Source organism: Oncorhynchus mykiss, chromosome 16 (assembly GCF_057628025.1).
Source record: "Oncorhynchus mykiss isolate SJ-2025 chromosome 16, ASM5762802v1, whole genome shotgun sequence".
Taxonomy (NCBI): domain Eukaryota; kingdom Metazoa; phylum Chordata; class Actinopteri; order Salmoniformes; family Salmonidae; genus Oncorhynchus; species Oncorhynchus mykiss.
This window is the reverse complement of record NC_143037.1, coordinates 5,029,941-5,049,036: the sequence shown is the minus strand read 5'-3', so window position 1 is coordinate 5,049,036 and position 19,096 is coordinate 5,029,941. Positions and strand designations below refer to the sequence as shown.

Below are 19,096 nucleotides of genomic sequence, written 5' to 3'. Positions count from 1 at the left end.
GTTTGTAAATAATGTACTAGTAAACTGTTTAACTCACTGGGGTGGTTCCCACAGCCCTCGGTCGTACTGACCCTCCATCCTACACATTCTGCACTGCCCCTGTACTGTAAAAGCTCTAGAATGTAGGTGTTCTGGAAGTGGTTCTGTGACTCACTGGGGTGGTTCCCACAGCCCTCGGTCGTACTGACCCTCCATCCTACACATTCTGCACTGCCCCTGTACTGTCAAAGCTCTAGAATGTAGGTGTTCTGGAATGTTGGTTCTGGAAGTGGTTCTGTGACTCACTGGGGTGATTCCGATAGCCTTCCGGTTCCTGTACTGTACCGTAAATGAAGTCTGGGTTAGTAGTACCAGTCTCTTTAACTAACAGTTCACTCCTAGCTACACCCTTTCCCCCCGGCTCAGAAGACGTGGATGTCGATTATGGCAGCCCCCCCCTGCACCTCTCTGATTCAGAGGGGTTTGGGTTAAATGAGGAAGACACATCTCAGTTGAATGCATTCAGTTGTACAACTTAACGTTCTGCAGTATGAGGTGTTAACGTTCTGCAGTATGAGGTGTTAACGTTCTGCAGTATGAGGGTGTTAACGTTCTGCAGTATGAGGGTGTTAACGTTCTGCAGTATGAGGTGTTAACGTTCTGCAGTATGAGGTGTTAACGTTCTGCAGTACGGGGTCTTAACGTTCTGCAGTATGAGGGTGTTAACGTTCTGCAGTATGAGGGTGTTAACGTTCTGCAGTATGAGGTGTTAACGTTCTGCAGTATGAGGTGTTAACGTTCTGCAGTACGGGGTCTTAACGTTCTGCAGTATGAGGGTGTTAACGTTCTGCAGTATGAGGGTGTTAACGTTCTGCAGTATGAGGGTGTTAACGTTCTGCAGTATGAGGGTGTTAACGTTCTGCAGTATGAGGGTGTTAACGTTCTGCAGTATGAGGTGTTAACGTTCTGCAGTATGAGGTGTTAACGTTCTGCAGTATGAGGGTGTTAACGTTCTGCAGTATGAGGTGTTAACGTTCTGCAGTATGAGGTGTTAACGTTCTGCAGTATGAGGGTGTTAACGTTCTGCAGTATGAGGTGTTAACGTTCTGCAGTATGAGGTGTTAACGTTCTGCAGTATGAGGGTGTTGACGTTCTGCAGTATGAGGGTGTTAACGTTCTGCAGTATGAGGTGTTAACATTCTGCAGTATGAGGTGTTAACGTTCTGCAGTATGAGGTGTTAACGTTCTGCAGTATGAGGGTGTTAACGTTCTGCAGTATGAGGTGTTAACGTTCTGCAGTATGAGGTGTTAACGTTCTGCAGTATGAGGTGTTAACGTTCTGCAGTATGAGGTGTTAACATTCTGCAGTATGAGGGTGTTAACGTTCTGCAGTATGAGGTGTTAACGTTCTGCAGTATGAGGTGTTAACGTTCTGCAGTATGAGGGTGTTAACGTTCTGCAGTATGAGGGTGTTAACGTTCTGCAGTATGAGGTGTTAACATTCTGCAGTATGAGGGTGTTAACGTTCTGCAGTATGAGGTGTTAACGTTCTGCAGTATGAGGTGTTAACGTTCTGCAGTATGAGGTGTTAACGTTCTGCAGTATGAGGTGTTAACGTTCTGCAGTATGAGGGTGTTAACGTTCTGCAGTATGAGGTGTTAACGTTCTGCAGTATGAGGGTGTTAACGTTCTGCAGTATGAGGTGTTAACGTTCTGCAGTATGAGGTGTTAACGTTCTGCAGTATGAGGTGTTAACGTTCTGCAGTATGAGGTGTTAACGTTCTGCAGTATGAAGGTGTTAGCGTTCTGCAGTATGAGGTGTTAACGTTCTGTAGTTTGAGGTGTTTCTGCAGTATGAGGTGTTAACGTTCTGCAGTATGAGGTGTTAACGTTCTGCAGTATGAGGGTGTTAACGTTCTGCAGTATGAGGGTGTTAACGTTCTGCTGTATGGGGTGTTAACGTTCTGCAGTATGGGGTGTTAACGTTCTGCAGTACGGGGTCTTAATGTTCTGCAGTATGAGGGTGTTAACATTCTGCAGTATGAGAGGTTAACGTTCTGCAGTACGGGGTCTTAACGTTCTGCAGTATGAGGGTGTTAACGTTCTGCAGTATGAGGGTGTTAACGTTCTGCAGTATGGGGTGTTAACGTTCTGCAGTATGAGGTGTTAACGTTCTGCAGTATGAGGGTGTTAACGTTCTGCAGTATGAGGGTGTTAACGTTCTGCAGTATGAGGGTGTTAACGTTCTGCAGTATGAGGTGTTAACGTTCTGCAGTATGGGGTGTTAACGTTCTGCAGTATGGGGTGTTAACGTTCTGCAGTACGGGGTGTTATTAACGTTCTGCAGTATGAGGGTGTTAACGTTCTGCAGTATGAGGTCCCCGGCTATACTCCCTCTTCCCCACATGCCCTTGTATTCTACTGTAAACGTTCTGCAGTATGAGGGTGTTAACGTTCTGCAGTATGAGGGTGTTAACGTTCTGCAGTATGAGAGGTGTTAACGTTCTGCAGTATGAGAGGTGTTAACGTTGTAATGTAATACTGTGATGTAAATATTCTACGTGTTCTTGAAGATATGTTAGATGTTCCATGACTCACTGGGGTGGTTACGGCAACCCCCGGCGGTACTCCCCCGTCTCCACATGCCGTGGAACATGATGGTGTTCCAGTGGCTGAGGCCGTCCTCACTCAGAGCGTCCGCTGTCAGGTTGCAGATCTCCAGGCGGGAAAACTGCCTCAGGAACTCCTGGAACGACATCCTACAGACAGGGGAGATTAGGGTGATTTAAAAAGGATGTGGACACCGGCTCGTCCAACATCTCATTCCAGAATCATGGGCATTAATATGGAGTTGGTCCCTCTGCTGCTATAACAGCCTCCACTCTTCTGGGAAGGCTTTCCACTAGATGTTGGAACATTACCGTGGGGACTTAGGGTGATTCAAGTTCTTCCACTCCGATCTCGACAAACCATTTCTGTATAGACTTCGCTTTGTGCATGGGGGCATTGTCATGCTGAAACAGGAAAGGGCCTTCCCCAAACTGCTGCCACAAAGTTGGAAACACAGACTTGTTTAAAATGTCATTGTATGTTGTAGCGTTAAGATTTAAGGGGCCCGAACCATGAAAAACAGCCCCAGACCATTATTCCTAATCCACCAAACGTTACAGTCGGCGCTATGCATTGGGGCAGGTAGCGTTCTCCTGGCATCCGCCAAACCAAGATTTGTCCGTTGGCCTGCCAGATGGTGAAGTGTGATTTATCACCCCAGAGAACGTGTTTCCACTGCTCCAGAGTCCAATGGCAACAAACTTCACACCACTCCAGCCGATGCTTGGCATTGCGCATGGTGATCTTAGGCTTGTGTGCGGCTGCTCGGCCATGGAAACCCATTTCATGAAGCTCCAGACGAACAGTTATTGTGCTGACGTTGCTTCCAGAGGCAGTTTGGAACTCGGTAGTGAGTGTTGCAACCGAGGACAGATGATTTTTATGTGCCACGTGCTTCAGCACTCGGCGGTCCCGTTCTGTGAGCTTGTGTGGCCTACCACTTCACGGCTGAGCCGTTGTTGCTCCTAGACGTTTCCACTTCACAATAACAGCACTTACAGTTGACCGGGGAAGCTCTAGCAGGGCAGAAATTTCACAAACTGACTTCTTGGAAAGGTGGTATCCTATGATGGTGCCACGTTGAAAGTCACTGAGCTCTTCAGTAAGGCTTCTACTGCCAATGTGTGTCTATGGAGATTGCGTGGCTCTGTGCTCGATTTTATACACCTGTCAGCAACGGGTGTGGCTGAAATAGCCGAATCCACTAATTTGAAGGTGTCTCCAATTTTGTATATTTAGTGTATATGATATTTTCATCACAATGGCAGCTGAAGATTTAGATAAAGCTGACCGGCACACGAAGGCTTCTGGGTTCTGAGATTACAGAACACCAGGGTCATTTTAAACAACTGAGAACTCAGCATGTAATCACGCTCTTCATCCTACCAGAACTCTCCGTCCTCCATCTTTAGATGCAGGTCCTCTCTCTCAGATGGGTCCAACTCATCCCACTCAGGAGAACTGGACACAGACGGGGAGACAAGAACAGAGCAATAGTATACTGAGAAACAGAATCTACTACAACCTACGACAGAAACTTTATGAATGTGTGAGTAAAAGTCGAGGTTTGTGGTGAAACTGGGGTTTAGTACTAGGTCAGGTGTGTTAATATGTTGGTTGTGAATGTGGACCTAGTAGTGGTTCTGTAATGCTCACTTGTCACTCCAGGCGCCAGTCCACTCCACCTGTCCCCAGGGGTTCCTCACCCTGATCAGTCTCTCCACCTGACCCTGGTAGTCCACCTGGAGCAGAACAGAATCACACATATCACGCAGTACAACAATAAAAACCCAGTCTACATAGAAACACTAACATTAAAAGACCAGGGAGACAAGGGTTCCAAAGCAGGGTCTGAAGACCCAGATACACTGGGGTCAGACCCAGGTGAAACCAGGCTTCCTAGTTTATTCTATTTACGGGCTTAACCTACCTTCTTCAGGCCGGTGACTGAGTAAGCATGACCTTTCACCAGTTTCTTGAACGTCACAGACTCCATGTCAAAGGCACTGGTGATCTGTAGTCACAAAATATAGTCAGAAGAATACAAGACCCATGATGCATCTGAATCAGCATTATTTAATATAAGGATGTATTGACTACAATGTTAATGTTATAAATTATAAAGTTCATGATTACGCTCTTCAAAAAGTAGGTACATTAAACTATACCCAGTGCTGTGTTCATGAGGCACCAAAACGGAAGAAAACGGACAGAAATAGGGAGGGACTACCTTGAGTTGTCCAATAACAACCGCTTGAATTAGTTTTCTGTTGAAAAACATTTTAAATTGATGTGCCCTAATGAATGAGACCCTGGTGTTTTTGACAGGACCAGAGGAGCAGGGGACTCACGTCGATGGAGCAGCCCAGCAAGGAGCCTCTGTCCAGGGCTTTGCCAATGATCCTGTACAGGTCCCGTGGAGCCTTACGGAGCTCGTACATCTCAGACACACCGCCGGTGAAGTCCTCAAAGCCTTCTGTGGTGCTGCCTCCAGACAGAGCCTCGTAGGAACCATTCAACCTGACAGTGACAGTAGAAACACATAAATGCAGGGATATACACACGTCACATTCAGTGAGCTCCAAAAGTATTGGGACAGTGACCTATTGGTTGTTGTTTTGGCTCTGTGCTCCAGTTATTTGGATTTTAAATGATACAATGGCTATGAGGTTAAAGTGCAGACTGTCAGCTTGAGTTTGAAGGTATTTTCATCATATCGGGTGAACCGTTTAGAAATTATAGCACTTTTTGTACATAGTCCAAAAGTATTGGGACAAATTGACTCATACTGTACAGTATGTCTACACAAGTAGTCAACATTTTTGTATTTGGTCCCATATTCCTAGCACCCAATGATTACATTAATGTGGACACTACCACGATTACGGACAATCCTGAATGAATTGTGAATAATGATGAGTCACAAAGTTACAGACACACAAATATCATACCCTCCCCAAAATGCTAACCTCTAACCATTACAATAACAGGGGAGGTTAGCATTTTTTTTGGGGGGGGGTATGATATTTGTGTGTCTGTAACTTTCTGACTATATAAAATGCTAACCTCCCCTGTTATTATAATGGTGAGATGTTATGGTAGAGACATTAAGATTCAATTATATGTCAACAGCTCTGGTGGACATTCCTGCAGTCAGAATGCCAATTGCACGCTCCCTCAAAACTTGAGACATCTGTGGCATTGTGTTGTGTGACAAAACTGCACATTTTAGAGTGGCCTTTTATTGTGCCCAGCACAAGGTGCACCTGTGTAATGATTATGATGTTTAAACTGCTTCTTGATATGCCACACCTGTCAGGTGGATGGATTATCTTGGCAAAGGAGAAAATGCTCACTAACAGGAATGTAAAGAAATTTGTACACAACGTTTGAGAGAAATAAGATTTTTTTGTGCATTTGGAAAATTGCTGGGATCTTTTACTTCAGCTCATGAAGTCATGGGACCAACACTTTACATGTTGCATTTACATTTCTGTTCAGTATACTTTCATACACATATTTTCTCCCAATACTTCTGTTCCCCTAAAATGGAGGGGACTAGGTACAAAGAGTGCTGTTATTTCTAAACGGTTCCCCGATATGGATGAAAATACCCTAAAATTAAAGCTGACAGTCTGCACTTTAACCTCATAGTCATTGTATGATGTCAGTACAGAGCCAAAACAACAACAAAAATCAGTCACTGTCCCAATACTTGTGGAGCTCACTGTAGATGTATACATGATTAAGTCTATATTGCAGAGAGAGTGTTAATATGATCGACACACACACACATAGGCCCTGATTAAAAGTAGTGCACTAAATAGAGAATGAGGTGCCATTTGGGACGTAGACCAGGCCTTCGTTGACATACTTGGCGTAGGCCTTCTCCAGCAGGGCGCTCCAGAACTCATTTCCCTCGGCTGAGTGAACGAACATGATCTCTCCATTCTTCGTTGGCAGCCGGTCGTCAATCACCACGTCCACCCACTCACCAAACTGCCAGAACTGAAGAGGACCACAACAGACAACATTCCATAGAATGTCTCAACATGTCACAAAGAGAGTGAATCACATGGCAGAACATGGAGAAAGCATTACTGGACACTACAACCGTCTCTAAACCTAGAAACGATCTCACTTCCACCGGTGTAAAGTAGGCGTAAAACAAGTCCCCTATGACAGAAATAAAAGGGGAAATTCGCTAAGGATTCACAGAACCTCTATACCAGGTGGTGTCAGAGGAAGACCCTAAACATTGTCAAAGACTCCAGCCACCCTAGTCATAGACTGTTCTATCTGCTAACGCACGGCACGGCAAGCGGTACCGGAGCGGCAGGTCTAGGTCCTGAAAAGGGGGAAAAAAGTTCCACCCTCGCTCTGTGGATGTAGACGGCTACAAAAAAAATACAGATGAAAACTCTCTGGGTAAATAGTGTGGTCTACAGCTTATCATAAGATACTCAACCTCGGGCGAGCAAATCTTTGAGACTTCCTTAGATATCGTATCTGTTTACATAAATGCCTTTGCCCCCGCTGCAACAAAATATGTCTTCCTCTGACGAGGAGTATGACAGATCGGACCAATATGCAGCGTGGTAAACGTTGGCAATTTTTTATTAAAAGACACTGAACTCGAAAATACAAAATAACAAAGAGAAAGAACGAAACGAAAACGAAACAGTTCTGTCTGGTGAAGACACAGAAAACAAATCACCCACAACTCAAGTGGGAAAAACCGGCTGCCTAAGTATGGTTCTCAATCAGAGACAACGAACGACACCTGCCTCTGATTGAGAACCATACCAGGCCAAACACATACATACTACATAGAAAAAAGAACATAGGCTACCCACCCCAACTCACGCCCTGACCAAACTAACACAAAGACATAATAAAGGAACTAAGGTCAGAACGTGTCTTACCAGACGCTGCTGTTCCGTCTTGCTGATACAGTGTATAACCTACCAGCCGTATGTTCTTAATGTCGTCCTCGACTCGGTGAAGCATAAAATATTACAGTTTTTAATGTCCCGCTGGTAGGATATACGTGCTTTCAGTTCATCCCATTTATTTTCAAGCGATTGAACGTTAGCTAGCAGGACGGAAGGCAAGGGCAGATTAGCCAATCGTCGCCTGATCCTCACCCTCATCTTTCCGCGAAAATCTCAGTTTCCTTCTCTAGCGAATCACGGTGATCCTGGCCTGGTCCTCACAATGTAACGATCGTTGTTGGAAGGATGGTCGGACCGAGATGCAGCGTGGGGTTAATCATTTTTTATTTACGATAACCGGCACAAAACAAGAAAGAGTAACAAACGAAACGTACAACTTTGTAGGGCTAAAAAGCTACAATACAAAATCAAGATCCCACAAACAACAGGTGGGAAAAGGCTGCCTAAATATGATCCCCAATCAGAGACAACGATAGACAGCTGCCTCTGATTGGGAACCATACCAGGCCAACATAGAAATAAAAAAGTACTCACCCTAATCACACCCTGACCTAAACAAAATAGAGAATAAAAAGGCTCTCTAATGTAAGGGCGGAGACACACAAGGCACCCTGATCTTTTGCCTCGAAACCTACGTTTCCTTCTTCAGTGAATCATGTGGATCGGGGGCCTGGTCGGGTGTCAACAGGATATCCCTCGATGTCCGACTCATTGAAGAAAAACTCTTCATCCAGTTTGAGGTGAGCATTCCCAGTTCTGATGTTTAGAAGTTATTTTCGGTCATAGGAGACGGTAGCAGCAACATAACAAAATAGCATGATTGGTTGAGGGCCGATAAGACAGCAGCCCTACCCATCGGCGCCATCACGCGTGTGTAGTCATACCTGAAAGTGGAAGATCCCAGCATAGTCCTCTTGGAAGGACTGACCATGAGGGACCACTCGGTGGAGCAGCCTCTCATTGAGGGTTAGAGAGGCTATGGCTGCTAGGAGCCAGCAATCACCTGATGGAGGGAGAGAGAGGGGAGAAAGAGAGAGGGGAGTGAGAGAGAGGGGAGAAAGAGAGGGGAGTGAGAGAGAGAGAGGGAGAGACAGAGAGAGGGGAGAAAGAGGGGCGGGAGGGAGGGAGGGAGGGAGGGTAAGACAGATAGACAGAGAGAGAGATTGTTGCAATCATTTAACTAGAATGTCCAGCAGGTGGAGTGTGTACCAGGGTGTGCTTGTGTATGGATGTCAGCCAGGGCCCAACCAGCTCTGGTCGAGGGCCCACCCAGCTCTGGTCGAGGGCCCACCCAGATCTGGTCCAGGGCCCACCCAGCTCTGGTCCAGGGCCCACCCAGATCTGGTCCAGGGCCCACCCAGCTCTGATCCAGGGCCCACCCAGCTCTGGTCCAGGGCCCACCCAGCTCTGGTCCAGGGCCTACCCAGCTCTGGTCCAGGGCCCACCCAGCTCTGGTCCAAGGCCCATCCAGATCTGGTCCAGGGCCCACCCAGCTCTGGTCCAAGGCCCATCCAGATCTGGTCCAGGGCCCACCCAGCTCTGGTCCAGGGCCCACCCAGCTCTGGTCCAGGGCCCACCCAGCTCTGGTCCAGGGCCCATCCAGATCTGGTCCAGGGCCCATCCAGATCTGGTCCAGGGCCCATCCAGATCTGGTCCAGGGCCCACCCAGCTCTGGTCCAAGGCCCATCCAGATCTGGTCCAGGGCCCACCCAGCTCTGGTCCAGGGCCCATCCAGATCTGGTCCAGGGCCCACCCAGCTCTGGTCCAGGGCCCATCCAGATCTGGTCCAGGGCCCACCCAGCTCTGGTCCAAGGCCCATCCAGATCTGGTCCAGGGCCCATCCAGATCTGGTCCAGGGCCCACCCAGCTCTGGTCCAGGGCCCACCCAGCTCTGGTCCAGGGCCCATCCAGATCTGGTCCAGGGCCCACCCAGCTCTGGTCCAGGGCGTTAGTATGGCGGTAGTCCCTCTAGGAAGAAAGCTGCACTAACAACCAAGTACTACCGTTACTACCTACTATTACCTACTCTGCTGCCCCATAGTTCAACTTCGTTCTATGGAAGAGAATTTTCCACATTCACTTGAACATGATGAAAGGGGGAAATTGTTTGGCGTTTGATTTCTTGAGCCAGCTACCAGAGTACAGCACTTTACTTTAATGGATGCAAATTAGACAGGCCTCACAGTGATGACTGAGGTCTGTAAAAGCATGTTGTAAATATGGATGGAAGCAAGGCAAAGATCTGGATGAGATATTATATGGCTGTGGTGGGTGGCACTATCACTGAGAGGAGAGGGGGAGAAGATGGCACTATCACTGAGAGGAGAGGGGGAGAAGATGGCACTATCACTGAGAGGAGAGGGGGAGAAGATGGCACTATCACTGAGAGGAGAGGGGGAGAAGACGGCACTATCACTGAGAGGAGGATAAGACGGCACTATCACAGAGGAGAGGGGGAGAAGACGGTGCTATCACTGAGAGGAGGAGAAGACGACACTATTACTAAGAGGGAGGGGGAGAAGACGGCACTATCACTGAGAGAAGAGGGGGAGAAGACGGCACTATCACTGAGAGAAGAGGGGGAGAAGACGACACTATCACTGAGAGGAGGAGAAGACGACACTATTACTAAGAGGGAGGGGGAGAAGACGGCACTATCACTGAGAGAAGAGGGGGAGAAGACGGCACTATCACTGAGAGGAGACGGGGAGAAGACGGCACTATCACTGAGAGGAAAGGAGGAGAAGACTGCACTATCACTGAGAGGAGAGGGGGATAAGACTTGAATCAATCAAAAAGTAACACGATAAACTAACAATAGCGAGACTATATACAGGGGTTACTGGTGCCGAGTCAATGTGGATTCTATATTCAGGGGTTACTGGTGCCGAGTCAATGTGGATTCTATATTCAGGGGTTACTGGTGCCGAGTCAATGTGGATTCTATATTCAGGGGTTACTGGTACAGAGTCAATGTGCGAGGGTACAGGTTAGTCGAGGTCATTTGTAAAGTGACTGTTGTCATGACTGTCCTGACCAGGTCAGGTTACAGGAGACGACAACCCTACAGATTATCTCTCAACGCCAACAGAGGAGGAGAGATCTAGGGGTCTGAAGATGTGGGGGGGGGGGGGGGGGGTTATGACCCCTCACGCCCCTGGTAAATCTCAGGCCACAGACACATTCCTTTGTCCTGTTACTATGGAGACCCAACCCACCCTAGTCATGACGATAGATGGAATATGAATATCTATGTCATTTGGTGGTCATGACGATAGATGGAATATGAAAATGTATGTCATTTTTGTTTTGTTATTAAAGGTTAATAGATGACGTTATTACGAAAACATTGTAATGTGAAGAGTTTTCCTAGTATATGTTTGATGTTTATACATTGTATGGAAAATATCCAAATCAAAGAGAATGTTTTGGGGAAGATGAAATGTTAAGTTAGTTGTCTAAAATTGGATTTGAATAAAATTAATTTGGTACGCCCAGGGTATAAAACCTGTGAGTATAGAATTTACAGGGAGACTATGTGACCCAAGCTGCAGCCACGGTCTAAAAAGTCAACGAACCCAGAATGCAACGCAAGTTTGAGGACAAATAAATCCTTTTCTACCCAAGCTACGGATGAGTAGCTGTGTCTAAGCAGGTGAATTCAAGTCGAACCACCTAGCCTCCATCTCCCATCGAATCGTGGTATCTAAAGGGTGTAATTAATTAATTAATTAATTCCTAATTCCTTCTTCCTCCTCAGAAGACCCCTTCCAGAGAAAAGGGTGAGGGAACAGACTCCTAAGCCAAAAAGGACACTGACATCGGGAGGACTCTCAGAGAGGTGCGCCGGAGTAGTGCGTCATCGAACAGCTGAAGGCCTACGCAGAGAATCCTCGGAGATCATCCCCACGTAATTACATCGTTATATTCTGACCCATAAGGGCCGCAGTTTGGGGCAAGGCTAGGGTTATAATAAGCATACCTGACAAATTCACCCAAGTGTATATTTCTCTCGAGTACCTTCTTTTTTCTCTCTCTCTTTGAAATCCTCATTGTAGGTAACACGCGCCATAGTGTGTTGGCCCGTTATACTAAGTTCTAATCAATAGCCTATAATGTGTTTTGTCTATGTGTATCTTTTATCATCATTTTAGCTTTTTAGTAAATAAACATTCAACTAATATTGGTGTGGTCCGAACTCATTGGTGAGACCCAGGTCCGAACTCATTGGTGAGACCCGGGTCCGTGCAGATTCACGGGCTATTCCACGTTCAGAACGAGATTGGTAGCGGCTGTTGTAAAATCGATATTCTGATATTCTTTGAGTTAATTTGAGAAATAGAAACAAAAAAAAAAAAACGTGTTTTCCCATGGTGCCCCAGGTTCATGAGTTCATAATTGCTTGATTCAGCTTGATTCAGTTAATCACGCAATTAGAAACAGTCGTCACATTAACTAATACAACGTCACAACACTGTGCATAGATAATAAACAGCGAGTAGCATCAGTTTAAAAAACTGGGGGGGGGGGGCAAGATTATGTGGTTGTCTTAACAAGCTACCTCAAGTTGAATGCACTGACTTAGTCACTGGATAAGAGCGTCTGCTATTAAAACCATCAAAATGTAAATGTGATTAAGGTTATCCTTCCATCTTGTACAAGTCAAGAACGAGGCTGGACTGTTGGGGTTATAGCAAAAGAGCATTTTCAGCTAGTAGGCTATTACAAGTGTTTAAAGATGTCCCCTTACCTCTTTTAACTTCAAGTAGAGCTGGGACGGTTAAAAAACCTTTTATGGAGGTGGTCCCTGTACAGGGACCGCTCAGCGGAAATTTCAGAGCGCCACCTATAGTACTTTACTTAGTACTCGATAAATCTCAAACTTTCATAAAAATACACATGCAAGGTACTGAATTAAAGCTACACTCGTTGTGAATCTAGCCACCAAGTCAGATTTGTAAAATGCTTTTCGGCGAAAGCATGAGAAGCTATTATCTGACAGCATGCACCCCCCAAAATACCAGCACGACACGTAAACAACAGATTTTGCGGTAGCCGGCGCTACCCAAAACGCAGAAATAAAATATAAAACATTCATTACCTTGGACGAGCTTCTTTGTTGGCACTCCTATATGTCCCATAAACATCACAATTGGGTATTTTTCCCGATTAAATCCGTCATTGTATACCCAAAATGTCATTTGCTGAAGGCCAGTCTGATGCTGCAAAAAGTCCATTTACAAGACGCAACGTCACTTTTTAAAATCACAAAAGTCGCCTATAAACTTTTACAAATCACTTCAAACGACGTTTCTAAACCAACTTTAGGTATTAATAAACGTTAATGATGTATCAAATTGATCACGGGGCGATCTGTATTCGATAGCAGCAAGTCTGGAAAACATCGTCCATTTTTTCAGTTTCACAACATACTGTGGTGCACCTCAAGAAAGGAGGGGTCTATTCGTGTTGTAACCAAGAATAAATTATTCTGATATTGATAGCAATGGTGACATCATGTGGAAGCTGTAGGCGTTTACAGGGGATTCGCATATATTTTCTCTCGTCTTAAACAATTCATTGAATGGCGGACGAATATTTTTGTTTTGTTTTTGGTAAACAGTTTTACCAGGGATTTTTACTCCTAAACACGTTCTGTTATAGCCACAGACCCGATTTAACCAGTTTTAGAAACTTCAGAGTGTTTTCTATCCACACATACTTATCATATGCATATACTATATTCCTGACATGAGTAGCAGGACTTTGAAATGTTGCGCGATTTTTAACAAAAAGCTGCGAAAATTCGCATCATCCATAACAGGTTTTAACCATTACAACCTCTTGTAGCAGTAAGGTTCATGATGATAAGTAGCCTATACTGGAGAAATGTCAAGTTTGAAATTAAAACAATATGCTAATATGGGTGATAGTTAATGAGACAAACTAGTAGTAAGTTAGTAGTTTAAAAGATAATAAAATAAAAACTGTGGTGCACATTAATATGATAAAATATAATTATATTTATTGTTATTGTATCAACTCAGGCAATTTATGGATTTTTGTCCGTGTCGCCCAGCTCTAACTTCTAGTAGTATCTATTTAGCTCAATCACCCCATAGCAATATAATGTCACGCCCTGACCTTAGAGAGCCTTTTAAGGTCTCTATTTGGTTTGGTCAGGGTGTGATTTGGGATGGGCGTTCTATGTTTTGTTTTTCTATGATTTTGTGTTTCTATGTTTTGGCCGGGTATGGTTCTCAATCAGGGACAGCTGTCTATCGTTGTCTCTGATTGGGAACCATACTTAGGTAGCCCTTTTTCCCTCGTTTCTTTGTGGGAAGTTGTCTTGGTTCAGGGCACATGGCCTTTAGCTTCACGGTTTGTTTAGTAGTGTTTATTGTTTTTGTCGACATCTTTTTCAAATAAAAATAATATGTACGCTCACCACGCTGCACCTTGGTCCTCCTCTTTCAACAGCCGTGACACAGAAACACCCCATAGCAACATAAACACCCCATAGCAACATAAACACACCCATAGCAACATAAACACCCCCATAGCAACATAAACACCCCCCATAGCAACATAAACACCCCCATAGCAACATAAACACCCCCATAGCAACATAAACACCCCATAGCAACATAAACACACCCATAGCAACATAAACACCTCATAGCAACATAAACACCCCATAGCAACATAAACACCCCATAGCAACATAAACACACCCATAGCAACATAAACACCCCATAGCAACATAAACACCCCATAGCAACATAAACACCCCATAGCAACATAAACACCTCAAAGCAACATAAACACCCCCATAGCAACATAAACACCCCATAGCAACATAAACACACCCATAGCAACATAAACACCTCATAGCAACATAAACACCCCATAGCAACATAAACACCCCATAGCAACATAAACACACCCATAGCAACATAAACACCCCATAGCAACATAAACACCCCATAGCAACATAAACACCCCATAGCAACATAAACACCTCAAAGCAACATAAACACCCCATAGCAACATAAACACCCCATAGCAACATAAACATCCCATAGCAACATAAACACCCCATAGCAACATAAACACACCCATAGCAACATAAACACCCCATAGCAACATAAACACCCCATAGCAACATAAACACCTCAAAGCAACATAAACACCCCATAGCAACATAAACACCCCATAGCAACATAAACACCCCATAGCAACATAAACACCCCATAGCAACATAAACACCCCATAGCAACATAAACACCCCATAGCAACATAAACACCTCAAAGCAACATAAACACCCCCATAGCAACATAAACACCCCATAGCAACATAAACACCCCATAGCAACTTAAACACCCCATAGCAACATAAACACCCCATAGCAACATAAACACCTCAAAGCAACATAAACACCCCATAGCAACATAAACACCCCATAGCAACATAAACATCCCATAGCAACATAAACACCCCATAGCAACATAAACACACCCATAGCAACATAAACACCCCATAGCAACATAAACACCCCATTGCAACATAAACACCTCAAAGCAACATAAACACCCCATAGCAACATAAACACCCCATAGCAACATAAACACCCCATAGCAACACAAACACCCCATAGCAACATAAACACCCCCCATAGCAACATAAACACCCCATAGCAACATAAACACCCCATAGCAACATAAAACCCCATAGCAACATAAACACCCCATAGCAACATAAACACCCCATAGCAACATAAACACCCCATAGCAACATAAACACCCCATAGCAACACAAACACACCCATAGCAACATAAACACCCCCATAGCAACATAAACACCCCATAGCAACATAAACACCCCCCATAGCAACATAAACACCCCATAGCAACATAAACACCCCCATAGCAACATAAACACACCCATAGCAACATAAACACCCCATAGCAACATAAACACACCCATAGCAACATAAACACCCCATAGCAACATAAACACCCCATAGCAACATAAACACCCCATAGCAACATAAACACCCCATAGCAACATAAACACCCCCATAGCAACATAAACACCCCATAGCAACATAAACACCCCCATAGCAACATAAACAGCCCATAGCAACATAAACACCCCCATAGCAACATAAACACCCCATAGCAACATAAACACCCCATAGCAACATAAACACCCCATAGCAACATAAACACCCCCATAGCAACATAAACACCCCCATAGCAACATAAACACCCCATAGCAACATAAACACCCCATAGCAACATAAACACCCCATAGCAACATAAACACCCCATAGCAACATAAACACACCCATAGCAACATAAACACCCCCCATAGCAACATAAACACACCCATAGCAACATAAACACACCCATAGCAACATAAACACCCCCATAGCAACATAAAACCCCATAGCAACATAAAGCACATACAGTGGGGCAAAACAGTTTTTAGTCAGCCACCAATTGTGCAAGTTCTCCCACTTAAAAAGATGAGAGAGGCCTGTAATTTTCATCATAGGTACACTTCAACTATGACAGACAAAATGAGAAAAAAAAAATCACATTGTAAGATTTTTTATTAATTTATTTGCAAATTATGGTGGAAAATAAGTATAAACACCCCATAGCAACATAAACACCCCCATAGCAACATAAACACCCCATAGCAACATAAACACCCCATAGCAACATAAACACCCCCCATAGCAACATAAACACACCCATAGCAACATACACACCCCATAACAACATAAAGCACATAAACACCCCATAGCAACATAAACACCCCATAGCAACCATTTGTTGTGCCTGCAGTCCTGTATTTATTAGCCATTCACAAGGTCTCCATCTTCAGACAGGAACAGGTGACTTTTACTGGAAGGTCAATCTATTGAGGGATGAAGCTGACCCGAGGTGGACCGGGCTATGGACTGTGACGTGAACGGGGGAAAAGCAATGAGGGAGGGAGGAGCGCCCTGCTCAAATAGAACAGTAATCTGTACCGCTCGGCCATGTTGTCAACAAGGCAGCATGGTGCATCATTCAGAAACATACAACATATCTTTTCCATAAAATAAATGTTTGAATTTTAATTCGGGAAGGCCGATAAAGCGTTTTTATCAAAAGCAATTCCGTTTGCATGTGAAAACACAGAATCCTATTGTGTCCCTGTCCAATCAGAACTCACGTAGAGCTCCCTGGCCAATCAGAACTCACCCAGAGGAAGTCTCTGTCCAATGAGAACTCACGTAGAGCTCCCTGCCAAATCAGAACTCAGAGAGCTTGTTCCTGGCCAATCACAACTCACCCAGAGGTTGTCCCTGGCCAATCAGAACTCACCCAGAGGTAGTCCATGTCAAATTGGAACTCACGTAGAGCTCCCTGGCTAATCAGAACTCATCGAGAGCTTGTCCCTGGCCAATCAGAACTCACCTAGAGCTCCCTGGCAGATGTCTGTTCTGGTAGCTCCTCCCAGGATGAACTGAGGGTCATCTGTCAGCTCCTGGAGGGAAGGAAAGGAGAGGATTACATTAGACTATAGCAAGAGTAATTTACAGTAGACTGTTAGGGAGAGGGACTGCTCAGCAAACAGACATTCTTGGGTTGTCTTTTTCCTGTGGGAGTATCAACTTAATTTACAATACATTACAGGTATAACATTTATTCTCTGTCTATTTCTATAACTGATGCTTCTAGTTGTTCAGGCAGCTGAGCATATCTGGCACTTGAGTGATTCTAGAACATAATATGTAACTCAGGTAAACAAGTAGCAAATCTAGGAAGTGGTCAGAGGAAACCTGGTCAACAGCTGCACTGATTGGTTTTTATTGGACTGAGAGGTTCCTTCCTCTTCCTGTCTCTACTTGTCCCATACTGCCAGTCTGTCCCACATGCCAGCCATACAACAAGTGCAGGAGTAGGGTGTGACAGGCATGCAGCATGTGGGCTAGACTATCTAGCTGTCTTTACAACAACATGGATCAACCTAAATTAGATTTGAATGTGAATTGCCCTGTGCTTGAATGGTAACAGGTGCAGGGCGTGACAGAGGCCGTGTAGCATCCAAACTGTGATGTAACACGGGTACATTTTGCTCTGAAAACCTCTCCATCCCCGTAGGGTTTTCAGCTGTTAACTTCGGTCGGCTCTGTGTAAACTACAATTCCGATACTGTTAAGAAACGTTTAGAAACGATTAGACACGTTAATCATCAACGCTTTACAAAACAGTTTGAAGCACATGCTGATTTGCCCCCTTATCTTTCATATCAGCGAGAAAGAATCTTTCAAATAAAAATGATTCACTTCCTGTAGCAGACAGCTGACCAACTACACTCACTTCCTGCCCAGGTAGCTTAGACACAGGTGTTCAGAGGACGCTAGATAGATAATTAGCACATGTGGTCGCCCCTCTCTCTCTCTCTCCCTCTCTCAAAAAGGGAAAATAATTAAACATAAATATTGGTTGTATTTATAATGGTGTTTGTTCTTCACTGGTTGCCCTTTTCTTGTGGCAATAGGTCACAAATATTGCTGCTGTGATATTGGCACACTGTGGTATTTCACCCAGTAGATATGGGAGTTTATCAAAATTGGGTGTCTTTTCTAATTATTTGTGGGTCTGTGTAATCTGAGGGAAATGTGTGTCTCTAATATGGTCATACATTGGGCAGGAGGTTTAGGAAGTGCAGGTCAGTATCCACCTCATTTTGTGGGCAGTGAGCACATAGCCTGTCTTCTCTTGAGAGCCATGTCTGCCTACGGCGGCCTTTCTCAATAGCAAGGCTATGCTCACTGAGTCTGTACATAGTCAAAGCTTTCCTTAATTTTGGGTCAGTCACAGTGGTCAGGTATTCTGCCACTGTGTACTCTCTGTTTAGGGCCAAATAGCATTCTAGTTTGCTCTGTTTTTATGTTAATTCTTTCCAATGTGTCAAGTAATTATCTTTTTGTTTTCTCATGATTTGGTTGGGTCTAATTGTGTTGCTGGTTGGGTCTAATTGTGTTGCTCTCTCTTTCTCTCTCTCTCTCTCTCTCTCTCTCTCTCTCTCTCTCTCTCTCTCTCTCTCTCTCTCTCTCCCTCCTCTCTCTCTCTCTCTCTCCCTCTCTCTCTATCCCTCTCTCTCTCTCTCTCTATCCCTCTCTCTCTATCCCTCTCTCCCTCTCTATCCCTCCCTCTCTCTATCCCCCCCCCCCCCTCTCTCTCTCTCTCTCTCTCTCTCTATCCCTCTCCCTCTCTATCCCTCTCCCTCCTCCTCTCTCTCACCGTGGGTCTCATCCATTCCACGTCCCTGGTCTTGGCGGAGAAGGGGGCCAGTTCCTTGAAGCCCAGAGAGGGAGGCTCGGCTAGGAAGGAGGGGTCCTGGAACAGACACCCCGTCTCCAGACACTCCTGCCTCAAAGCCTCATAGTCCTGGTTGAATGAATTAAATAAACATAACACACATTGTGCATCAAACAGATCTTGAATGATTAAACAGGTATTTCCAAAGTGGTCCTCGATGGTAAATA

General features: G+C 44.9%; 1 protein-coding gene across 2 annotated transcripts in view; it reads right to left on the bottom strand.

Moving 5' to 3' along the window:
- LOC110492801 (calpain-1 catalytic subunit) overlaps positions 1-19,096 on the bottom strand; it is a 47,406-nt gene that overhangs the window by 13,153 nt on the left and 15,157 nt on the right. For both annotated transcript variants that reach the window (XM_090201776.1, XM_036945999.2), the window contains 9 exons: positions 18,852-18,998; positions 17,019-17,088; positions 8,429-8,547; positions 6,464-6,597; positions 4,941-5,109; positions 4,520-4,603; positions 4,246-4,331; positions 3,976-4,050; positions 2,578-2,738 (listed from right to left, as the gene is read on the bottom strand). In XM_090201776.1, coding sequence (XP_090057902.1) covers positions 2,578-2,738; positions 3,976-4,050; positions 4,246-4,331; positions 4,520-4,603; positions 4,941-5,109; positions 6,464-6,597; positions 8,429-8,547; positions 17,019-17,088; positions 18,852-18,998 — 1,045 coding nt within the window. The remainder of the gene's footprint in view (positions 1-2,577; positions 2,739-3,975; positions 4,051-4,245; positions 4,332-4,519; positions 4,604-4,940; positions 5,110-6,463; positions 6,598-8,428; positions 8,548-17,018; positions 17,089-18,851; positions 18,999-19,096) is intronic.